Source organism: Acartia tonsa, chromosome 9 (assembly GCF_053477335.1).
Source record: "Acartia tonsa isolate MP-2025a chromosome 9, ASM5347733v1, whole genome shotgun sequence".
NCBI classification, from domain to species: Eukaryota; Metazoa; Arthropoda; class Copepoda; order Calanoida; family Acartiidae; genus Acartia; species Acartia tonsa.
In genome coordinates, this window is record NC_137268.1 from 30560143 (window position 1) to 30572010 (window position 11868).

Sequence of the window (11868 nt, forward strand, 5' to 3'; positions counted from 1 at the left end):
ATTCCTGGGACAACAAAGTACAATATTATAAGCGAAGCAGCTCTATAATCAAGTCCTAAAAATGTAAGTATGTCCATAAACATTATTCTGTATCAATCATTTTTTCAACAATTTTACTTACAATTTTGCTTCGACTCTTATACATTTATATTTTGATTATTCAGTTCTGACACTACACAAGTTTTAATGTCCGTTTGTCCTACCGTTTCAGTGCTTCGCTTTTATGAATGTTGTCATCCTTGTTTCCTTCATATTTTTGTGGATGAATATGAAAATTGAACACCTACAGTAATTGTGAGTATAATATTTCGTAATCTAGTTCGCTCTGGATAGCTCTAGTAGAGCAGCTACTCTGCAATAATGTACGTTCATATGGGACGAATGATATTCATACTTCTAAACCTTCATAGATGTGAACCCCACCCCCTCTCTATTAAGAAATGGGGGAAGGGGTAGTTTTTGTAAGTTCATTTGTTTCTTTATGTATTGTTAGGTTAGGTTAAATTGTGTACTTGAGAACACCGCAGGTATTGGCCCCGCAGGGGTTAGGAATAGGCGAAATATAACCTTCCCTCTGCCCCTATTTATTTTAATTTTTTTCAAAAAATAAGGAGGTGATGGGTGGTTGTTAGCACCCAACGCTATCATGGACATATTTTTTCTTCTTGTGTTAAATTGTTAATAGATGTGTAATTTTTCGTCTTTCTTTCTCTTAAACGACTGAAAAGATGGGGTTGTGGAAAACTTTAAAAGGTGGCTTTTCTTGAGTTGTAAAAATAAAGGCTCAAGACCAGCTGAGTATCCACAAATTCCCCAATAGTAGCTGAGTAACCACGCATATTTCCCAAGAGTAGTTAAATATCCACACTTTTCCCCTGTAGTAGTTGAATATCCACAATAGCTTCCTATTGGTATTTTCATTATATCCTTTCATAATGCTGATTCTAAAAACCAACACGTTTAAAATTGACCTACGGACTTTCTATAATAGAGTTACTACGCTTCCTAAATCGTACCTTTTGTATTAAATCGATAGGACAATTCTAACGAGTGTAAATTAACAAAAAGATAACCAAAATAATTGTTAAAAACCTTTTTCTCCCAATGGTAGTTGAATATCCACACATTTTTCCCAATGGTAGCTGAGTATCCAAAAATGACCCCAGTAGTAGCTGAATATCCACGTGGATACTCAGCTGGTATTGAGCCGAAATAAAACTAACGATTTAGTATGCTTTATATAAGGTAGTAAGGTTTTTTTTGTCTGAAGCTCAAGATCTCAATAGCTACTAAAACTATTGAAATTCACATAGCTCCTCTGATGGTTTTAGGTTATTCTATTTAAAGATTTCATTTCGGGATGGTTGTAAGCCATTTTAACTGCATCTTCAAATGCATAGCCTCTAGAGGTCAGGGGTACTTCTTTGTACTTTTTTGTGTGTTATTATGGGAACACTATGCACAAAATTACAAGGACATTAGCAAAAAAATGAATAATTTGGGACTAAGGTGCAAAAGTGACCATAATAATTTTAGAAACTAGTCTTAAATGCAGAAGTGGGGATGTATACTACACCCCATTGATACACTCCCCTAGTGCCGCCAAGAGGAGTGTTAAGTAAAAAGAGTCACACTCCCTTTGTTTTGACATTCATCTTTTTTTTTATTAATGCAAAGAATATTTATATTTTTTTGTGTATATCATAATTCCTTTAATCTATTATTACTGTTAAAGCCTGTTATTTTTCCAAATAAAAGACAGTTAGCTTGACATTGCTGCGCTACCTTTTACTAAACTTTACTTGTTGACATTACGATAATTTTAAATCTAGTGCATTTATTTGTATTATTTAAATTTCTTCAAATTGTTATGTATGAACTTATAGATTAACAAGGATGACAACATCCATAAAAGCGAAGCTCTGAAACGATAGGACACACGGACATTAACACTTGTATAATGTCAGAACTGAATAATCAGAATATAAATGAATAAGAGTCAAAGCAAAATTGTGAGTAAATTTGTTGAAAAACTTCTTGATACAGGATAATGTTTATGCACATACTTACATTTTTAGGACTTGATTTAAGAGTTGCTTTGCTTATAATATTGTACTTTGTTGTCCCATGAATCAGTATACCAAAAATCAGAACATTCAAATAATTAGATCACAAACAATTTTTTGTTAAAAAAGTAAAAAATCAACATGTTTAAGATGGACGTACGAACATTCTGGTAATAATTATAGAGTTGCTACGCTTTCTAAATCATACTTAACTACTTCAGGAATCACAATGCAAAGTTTGAAATCGATAGGACAATTATAACATGTCTAAATTAACTAAACAAAAAAGCTATCTGTCTCAGACGTACGGACGGACGTACGTACCGATCCTAATTATAGAAAAGCTTCGCTTTTAAAAATAGATCTATTACCCTAGAAGGGTTGTCAGACACAATAATCCGTCACACTTTTAAAGAAATTTCTGGCAGATGAATATTCTTTATGTATTTAGTCTCATTTTAATAATACGTGCGACAAAATTTTTGACATTATAAACTTCCTAAAGACATCTTATCCTAAGAAATTCAACTATTTATACAACTTATTATTCAACTAGAGACTAAACCCCTAGCATTCAACTTCGAAGGAGAATGAATACACAGAAAAATAGGACAAACCACTCCCAAGACTTAATTTAGAAAGATAAAACTATCCTGGGACCTATGCAAAGCTTCCTTAAAAAGGGGAACTATTTCGGTTCAGTAGTTATCTAAATCTTAAGCTTCAGGCAAAAGACAACTTACTACTTGATACTATAGGATATGTTTTGTTTACATTCTAATTAATAAATGGCCGGATATTTCCTGAACTGTGTTCTTATTGGTTTAATTTACTGATTAATGATCTAGATTTACTATATTTATTAGATCAACAAATATTATAAAGATAGATTAACAGGTATAGTGTCCAATAAAAAATGATCTCTTACAATATAAATGACCAAAGAAAGGCCAGTGTACGTTGCAATTGAACAATGGTATAAATGTATACTTGCTTATTATTGGTCATTTGTAATGTATGGTGTCAATTTTTATTTGGCTCTATACGCTGTTTCTTAACAATGACATGATTTAAAATATTCTAATAATCCAAACAATTTTGATATTTGTAGGTCTAGTTTCAGCTGCTACTCTGCCAGTCTCCACACCACCTAGGCCAGATGTACTCTCCTGAAAGGAAAACTGATTAAGATTAGGTACAATGAAATTCTATTATATAAAGTAGTAAGGTTTTTCTTTGTTTATCCGTAAAGATCTCGCTAACCACTCACCCGATCGTGCCCGATTTGGAGAAGCTTTATATAGGTCATTAGATGCTTTTTGGACTAATTTATTTTAAATGTATTTCTTGGGGTGGTTTTAGTCTATTTTATTTTTATGTTCAAGCTGACAGAAATTCGGACATCACACCAAAACATCGAAATATGACAAATAAAACAGTCATACAGACAAAATTAAAGGTATTAATATGAAATAGCTTTTAAAGATAACATGGATAAAACTTACCTGGATATCTGCAGAATCATACTGGATATTTGCATATCCAACAGGTGTCTCATAGTTCTGTATCTGTATAAACTAACCTGGATATCTGCAGAATCATACAGGATATCTGCATATCCAACAGGGGTATAATAGTTTTGTATCTGTATAAACTAACCTGCATATCTGCAGAATCATACTGGATATCTGCATATCCAACAGGAGTATAATAGTTCTGTATCTGTATAGACTTACCTGGATATCTGCAGAATCATACTGGAAATCTGCATATCCAACTGGTGTCTCATAGTTCTGTATCGGTGTAAACTAACCTGGATATCTGCAGAATCATACTGGATATCTGCATATCCATCAGGTGTCTCATAGTTCTGTATCTGTATAAACTAACCTAGATATCTGCAGAATCATACTGGATATCTGCAGAATCATACTGGATATCTGCATATCCAACAGGTGTCTCATAGTTCTATATCTGTATAAACTAACCTGGATATCTGCAGAATCATACTGGATATCTGCATATCCAACAGGTGTCTCATAGTTCTGTATCTTTGTAAACTTACCTGGATATCTGCAGAATAAAACTGGATATCTGCATATCCAACAGGAGTGTCATAGTTCTGTATCGGTATAAACTTACCTGGATATCTGCAGAATAAAACTTGATATCTGCATATCCAACAGGGGTATTATAGTTCAATATCTGTATAAACTTACCTGGATATCTGCAGAATCACACTGGATATCTGCATATCCAACAGGAGTCTCATAGTTCTGTATCTGTATAAACTAACCTTGATATCTGCAGAATAAAACTGGATATCTGCATCTTCAGCAGGAGTCTCATAGTTCGGTATCTTTATAAACTTACCTTGATATCTGCAGAATCATACTGGATATCTGCATATCCAACAGGGGTCTCATAAGCTCTGGTTCGGGAAATGTATTAAGGACTATTTCTAATTTTCTAGTTATTTAAATTTTGTTTTTAAGCCCCTCTCTTATTATATAATTGATATGTTCTATGCTTTTTTTGTTGTTCTAACCCTGCAGGGCTACCCAGTACTTAAAATAACATTGACCTAACCTAACCTAAAGGTTCAATTTATTTTAAAGATAAGAGGTAAAAGAATGGGTTCAATGCTCAACAAGGCACTTAGAGGTAAAGCAAGGTCTTATCCCTTAGATCCCTGACATGTCCTGTGCCTGATCATAGGCCAAGAATCTGCAGAGCAACCCCCGTCACAAATATTATAAATACTCTCATAGTATCGCCTATCATCAAGGATGGAATATCAAATTTCTATTAAAAGGGTCGGTATGCCAGTACGTCCCTAACGGATATCTCTTTTTCTACCGATTTCTAATTGGCATTTTTATTTCTGTTACACTTATGAACGATTTAGGAAGCGTAGAAACTCTACAATAGTCACCAGAAAATCAGTAGTTCCATTCAAAACATGTTGATTTCTTAACATTTTAAACTTTTTTGGCAATTTTTTTATTATATAATTAATAAATATCCTAATCATCTGATTTTTGGAATAAAGATTCCTAGGACAACAATGTACAATGTTTTTATTGAGTTGTTATCAAGTCCTAAAATTTAAGCATGTCCTTAAACAGTATTCTTTGTTTATACAATTTTATAACAAATTTACATACAATTATGTTTCGACTTATTGATTTATATTCTGCTTTTTAATTTTAATTTGTCCTACCGTTTAATTTTAGCTTTTATGGATGTTGTCATCCTTTTTGTTTCCTAATACATTTGCCATTTCCTTATCATAGGATAAGAATAATCTGAGCAGCCCCCATCACAAATATTGAAAACACTCTCATCAAACCTTCTATACAAATATGGAATATAAAAAATTTTAGTCGGCCCTGTCTACCACAATTCAGAAGGAGGGGGGACAATGTGCTGTTTATTACACTAGTTCCCAAAGTTTTAATGACGTTTTATTGTTCGTTGGCACCGAGTAGCCTTTAGAAGCGCTTAAGGTTGTGAGGAAGAAGTCCAACAACCCCCCCCCCCCACCTTCCATTTTCAATTTTAGATTTAACAGTTAAAGATTTTTTTTAATTTAGGGGGTAATTTCTTTTCTAGGGGCAAATGCTCTTGGGATTGTAGAGATACAACCCTACCCTGGATATATAAAGAGCTTCCTTGTAAAGGAAAAACATATCTGTTCCATGGTTACTGGTTAGGGAGATCCTTCGCTACAGACAATAATAAGCTTACTACTTTTTTGATAGGATATCCCATGTTTTCTCCTGAAGTAGTAATCATTTTCCCAATCTTGCTGGAAGTAGTGGTTATGACCATCATCCTGCAGTTCGACCCAAGATTAGAAATATTTTGGTAGCTGTCAATAGTGCCCTAGCAAAATGGGGATAGTTGTCCCTGCTTTTGGCTTACCTATTCTATTGACGTCAGGAAATGTCATATACCCTATCTTTTTTCTTTCCTCCTTACCTTTCTCTTTCCCTTTACTATAACTTCAATAGAATAGGTAGGCCAAAAGCTGTGACAGCTATCCCCATTTTCCTATAGATATTAGACAGCCACAATATTTTGTTTTCTAAATTTTAATTTTGATTTGAAAATAAGCAGAAGAGGGAGGGAAGAGACACTTTGAGGGAATTTATAATAGTTATTTTTTAATCGTATCATAGTCAGCTTTCCGCGGATTTCAAATAAAAAATTATAAGATTGAAACAAGTTTTGTTAGTCTCAAAGGGCCATGTGCCTGGGGTAACAAAACTGGCATTAATTTTATGATTGTTATTTTATTTTTCGTGGTAAATTGTCTGTAATAGGATGTTATACATGATTTTTCAGTATGACTGAGAACCGGTTCTAACACAGCGGATATTAATCGGCTTGGAAGCCATACTGAAAAAGGGGTTATGGATCGAAATGAGGAAATCTTGAGAATTCCTTGTGTTTATGTCCACGGTCTACATGAGTGTGTCCAGGATCAGCATGGGTGTGCTCTTCCACTGCATCATCTATGTAACAATACACCTAGACTTGTGATGATTAACCCTATTCCGGAGGGGGGCACTGCTATCTCGGCAATAATGAGAAATATAAAAATAAACTAAAAAAGGAAAGTCTATACGGCACCCTTCAACCAACCCCCCCCCCCCCTCATCTTAGGAATAGTATATGTAATTTTTATTAAATGGATGAATTTAATACTTTTATGATGCTCCAACAGCCTTTTTGCCCATCTTACCCAGTTCAAATTTTCTGCAAAAGTATATACCTTGAAATGATTAAGGCAGGATAGTGCCTATTGAGCAATAGCCACCCCCCCCCCCTTCCACCTTATTATATAAATAGATTGAAAGTAACAGTTTTTTTTGCTTTTCTTTAACCCTGCAGAGGGACTAACCCTGATGGGTACCAATATAACCTAACCTAACAAGACCTAAAGTAATTATCGAACAATTTATTTCAAAATAATTGGGGGAGAATAAGTTTTCAACAAGGTACTTTTTGTGTAAGAGCACCAATACAAGAAATAAATGTCTGAGTTTTCCTTGGAGTTGACCAGCTTCGCTATCCAGAGCTCCTCTGAGAAACTTGCCAGCAGCATTCAGGTCAGGGGTTTGAGTCCCTGTCAGGGCTCCAGATAGGATCAGGGATCCATCACAACGTTGCCAACCTAATGTTCACTTTCTTATTGCAGCTATTTTACCATCATAAGTAATAAAATGTGTATCTGTTTGTCTTTCTTCAGCAAAAGATCTCACTAACCACTGAACCGATATGGGTCTCCTTGCAGTGAAGCTTCTCATGGGTCCAGGAAATATTTATAACTATAATGGTGGTAACTCTACCCTCCCAAGAAAAATCACCCCTAAAACATCCCCCCTTATAAAAAGCTAAACTTGAGGGTCGACTTAAACCACCATCCCTTAGTTTCCACTAATGCTCAAAGCCGCTAACATGTAAATATAGGAAAAGATTTCAGGATAGATCAATGGACATTAGATTATCTTTCCCTAAAATGGGTATAGTCCCTTTCGTGACAACGCCAATTAAGAGGCGTTTGGTCGTATTTTCACAGTAGATTATACCTCCTAAAAGTTTTATTTGGAAAATTCTCAGGTAAATTTTAAAAAATAAGGCTTGAAAATAAATCAAATCGCCAATTTACTCCTGTATCTCCTCAAAATCAAAGAAAATTAATGCAAATAAAGTTGAGAATTGACAAAAATGTATTTTGAAAAGTGTTTCCTGTAGGAATGTCTTGGCTTGTAGAGAAGGAGGGTAACCAAGCAACAATGGAACCAACTGGAGGTCTAGTAATGTCATTTATCAGCAGATTTTATTTAACATTACTTTTGATATACCCAGGGAGGGAGGGGACTGTTTATTGCTCTAGTCACCAAAGTTGTATGATAATGTGTTCTTATTCGTTAGCATAACAACTTTGGGGACTTTTGAATTTTGGTTGATTCATTAAGTTGAGTGTCCAAACGTTTCAACCACTAATTGTAATCTAATGAGGTGTATCACTGTATTGTATATCCTCATTGGGGATGTACAGCAATTTATTGGCCATTGTATTATTCCTTTAGATCCCTGGATATACCTGACCAGTAACCAACCACTACAACTGTAACAAAATACTGGGGATGTATAACTATTCATTCTCACATAAACAACCCCTTAAATAGTTGATGTAAATATCCTTTTTTCTCCCCGAGGTAGTAATTTATTTCCCCGAGGTAGTCATTTTTTTCCCTGAGGTTTAATTTTTTTCCCTGGTATCATTTTTTTCCCCCGAGCATGGCATCCCGTGAACAGAATCTCAGTTCTGCACCACAAGCCTCGCACGACTGAAGTTCCCATGTCTATACAGTCATATTTATATGAAAATCTGAGAAAATATTTTAGAAGATTTTTGAAGATTTTAAATTTTTTTGGAAGGTTTTAGAATTTTTATTAATTACTAAAAGAAAGCATAATTAAGCAGTTTTTTGTTTAGGAATGAATATTTTTTGCCCGAGGGAATAAATGATGGAGCCATAGCTCATCATTTATTCACGGATACTGGATAGGAATACCCCATTCTCCATTGTCTTATCCCCTAAGATCCCTGGGATTTCATATCTGCTGATGCCTAGTTTCATCTAAGAAATCCACAGTTTCTTGGAAAGTTGTATTAAGTGTATTAATCCTATTGGATAAGGGAAGAAATGAAAGTACAAGACACAACATGGAATAGTTAAATTTTTCTCGTTAAATAAAGCAGCAAAATTTCACCAGATATATAAGAAAAATTTCATACAATAACGCATAATAATAGTAGATACCAGTTTCAATAATAAATTAACAGGATCTGTGAGTGTACCGAAGGAACCCGCTAATCACTAACCGATATGGTTCTTCTTTACAGGGTACCTTCTCACAGGTCATACTAAGGTTTATGACTATTTTGGTATGACACAACCCTTCCAAGAGAATCGCCCGAAAGAAAAAATGACCCTCCACCCACAATTTTTTTTACTTTTTCCTTTTAAAAGTAAAAGTGAAAGTAGCTGCTAGGGGCGTAGTCGCTAGTACAAACTATTTAAAGTTGCCATCTTATTTCTTTCACCCTTCCTTGTATTTGTATCTGTATTAACTTGGTTGATAATAAATTCTTGTTGAATTACATCAATTCTTAGTTGTTCAATGTCCTGCACAGGAAAAGAAATATTAGATTAGACAGGGATGGAGGAGACATTGGAGTATAAATTCTACATACCCCAACATTCTGCATTTCATTGGTATAAAGCAAGCTCAGCAAGCTGTAAGCCTCAGGGAAATCAACCTTTTACAAATCTAAAAACCAGCTTGAAGTCTAAATCTGGGCCAAATATGGCAATCCCTTTTATTAAAATCCCAAACATCAAAACCGGTTTAAATGTGAGGCTAGACGCGGCTGCTAGACATGATATAAAGATTTACAGGGCCTAGATAAATAAGGGATTGATAACAGTGTCTCAACTTATCCACAAATAACTCTTATCTTTAACGGTGGTAATTTTATTTAATATAATTACTAATATTATTAATTAATTAGGCTCTGGGAAAACATCTCAAGATCAGTACAATTATGTTTGATATAATATTTAACCTGAGCATTTTGAAGTACATCATCTTCAATGTCACCAGACTTCAGAATATTTTCAGTGTCAATCTTTGAGTCGTCTTAAAAAACACATTTTATTTTTATTTCAGAAAAAAAAACTAATGTAAAGTTTCTTTATGTCCCTAGTAAATTATAACTATGTCCCCTTTAAGTTTAATCTACCTAAAAACAATCGATATAGACGTGGATACATTGGCAGGATAAAATTGACGTCTATTTAGGTTTGCTCATATGGACCTCATTTATCGGAAGTTCGTTTAGTATGAGAGGAGGGGATGGGGGGGGGGGTATCGTAATTTTAGCCGGCTGCAAGTATCTTTATTAGATAATTTAGTGCATCATACAAGTAATGAAATATCGATTCTTAAAACCTATCTTAAAACATGTTTAATTATGGATTCTAACTATTTTAGAATATATTTTGTTAAAACTCAGAAAGGGAAGGAACATTGGACTTTTTATTACACAGTCCTCAAAGTTTTATAATAACATTGTCTTATTCGTATTCGTTGGCTTAACTTCATTGGGGACCTCAATTGAATTTTGATTGGTTCGGTAATTAAGTTGAGTGTCCAAACGTTTCAACCACTAATTGTAAGCTATGGAAGGGGTAATGTTGGTGATATTCATTAATTTATCGGCCTTTGTTTATCCCTTTAGATCCCTAGTTAAATTATAATATTTAAAAGAAGAAACCTTTTCGTATCATTTTAACAACATTCTCAAGTTTTTCTTCATAGGCATCCCGTTGATTTTGCAGCTTTTCATCAAATTCTAATTTTTGCTCATCAATTTTATTTTTGAGAGCACCAATTTCTGCCTTTATAGAAGCAAAATCATCACACGCATCTTTGTTATTATTTTTATATTCAATTGAATCACAAGAACAATTAGATATAAAAAAGCTGATGAGTAAAATTTTAAACAATATTTTGTCCATTGTGTTTGATAGTTATTTTTAATCAAACTGAGAAAATAGCAAAATTCTTATCTTCCTTGCAAATTTCAGTAGCAACGGTATTCTATAATTACTTTGTCTGTCTGTCCGACCTTCCATCCGTCCGTCCGTAACGCTATGCAGGAAATGTGATTTTCTCGATTACTATTTAAGATAGACTGTTGATATTTTGTGTGAAGGTTTTGAACACAGTAATAGTGTCTGACTGATTATGACGTAACAAAAAAAATTAGCCAATGAGAGGCCGTTATTGACCAATGGTAAAATTTATAGTGGCCTCTCATTTGCTAATTTGTTTTGTTACGTCATAATCAGTCAGACACTATTACTGTGTTCGAAGGTTTTCTTTACCAAAGAGCAGCATCCAGCAATTAGCTTACTTGTTCCTCCGGTCTGTCGGTCATGCACTAAGAAGGTTTCATGTATTTTAAATATTAATCCATAAAAATTGGCCCTATTCCATTTTTATGATAATTAAACATCTGCTCTGTTATTCACTTTGTGTTCATTGCTACTTATGGATGTTGTCATCCTTGTTATTATATAAAGTGTTTTTGTTTATTCATGAGTAGTGCAGCTACTCTATACTTCGAGTAACAGATCTATAGTATAGATGTATTTACAGACAACTACCTCCCTTCATTTTTCAAAGACCTCTTTCGTCTGCTTCTAAATAATTTTCTGCTACTTAGCTGTGTTAATATAGCGATACCATTGGTAGATTTTTAATAAACAAATAGGAAGGTTGCACAACAAGATTGCGATACAGTTATTTAACCCTTTCTTTCACTAGTGTTTTACTCTAATCTTTAAGTCATCCAATTCTAGGAGGTAAAGGGGCCTATGTCTGCCATGTATTTAAATAATCCTCACCCCTCGCAACATGAATAAACAGATTTGATATCTATCCCAACGGTATCCAAATTATGACATGGCGGTTACAGAGGGAGGGGGGGGGGGGTGGTATTTAACACCTGGGTTTAGTTTCACTCCTACACTAAGAAGTTCAATATTTTGTACATAACTTAAAAGCTTAGAAAACTATCTACGCCTTTTTTGAGGGGGGGGGGGGCGAGATTTTACCTTTTTAAAAGATTAACAATACTTTAATGTTATTGTTGCGCTACTAACAAACATAAATGTCCTTACTTTTATCTAAGGTTATGTTTTTGTTTGTTTGTTTA

General features: G+C 34.1%; 2 protein-coding genes across 2 annotated transcripts; both read right to left on the reverse strand.

Annotated features, from left to right (window-relative positions):
- Positions 1-2416: 2416 nt before the first annotated feature.
- LOC145327821 (uncharacterized) lies at positions 2417-8825 on the reverse strand. Its single transcript, XM_080171368.1, has 8 exons — positions 8713-8825; positions 7823-7888; positions 7123-7247; positions 6514-6586; positions 5849-5902; positions 5353-5421; positions 4440-4497; positions 2417-3235 (listed from the first exon to the last, which is right to left on the reverse strand). Exons 1-8 carry the CDS (start codon positions 8808-8810, stop codon positions 3137-3139), a joined length of 642 nt encoding a protein of 213 aa, XP_080027494.1. The 5' UTR covers positions 8811-8825; the 3' UTR covers positions 2417-3136.
- A 323-nt stretch (positions 8826-9148) lies between these two features.
- LOC145327481 (uncharacterized) lies at positions 9149-10792 on the reverse strand. Its single transcript, XM_080171028.1, has 3 exons — positions 10423-10792; positions 9712-9785; positions 9149-9271 (listed from the first exon to the last, which is right to left on the reverse strand). The coding sequence occupies exons 1-3, from the start codon at positions 10664-10666 to the stop codon at positions 9149-9151; spliced, it is 441 nt and encodes a 146-aa protein (XP_080027154.1). The 5' UTR covers positions 10667-10792.
- Positions 10793-11868: the final 1076 nt, after the last annotated feature.

Excerpts from the sequence above, each read along its gene's own strand:
- LOC145327821 (XM_080171368.1), bottom strand. The coding sequence starts at position 8,810 with ATGTTGTGTCTTGTACTTTCATTTCTTCCCTTATCCAATAGGATTAAT. Across the intron at positions 6,587-7,122 it reads CGAAGCTGGTCAACTCCAAG|ATGATGCAGTGGAAGAGCAC; the intron begins GAAAACTCAGAC and ends ATTGTTACATAG. Across the intron at positions 3,236-4,439 it reads ATGATTCTGCAGATATCAAG|GAGAGTACATCTGGCCTAGG; the intron begins GTAAGTTTATAA and ends TTTTCCTTTCAG.
- LOC145327481 (XM_080171028.1), bottom strand. The coding sequence starts at position 10,666 with ATGGACAAAATATTGTTTAAAATTTTACTCATCAGCTTTTTTATATCT. Across the intron at positions 9,786-10,422 it reads TGTTAAAATGATACGAAAAG|ACGACTCAAAGATTGACACT; the intron begins GTTTCTTCTTTT and ends GTGTTTTTTAAG. Across the intron at positions 9,272-9,711 it reads ATGTACTTCAAAATGCTCAG|GACATTGAACAACTAAGAAT; the intron begins GTTAAATATTAT and ends TTTCCTGTGCAG.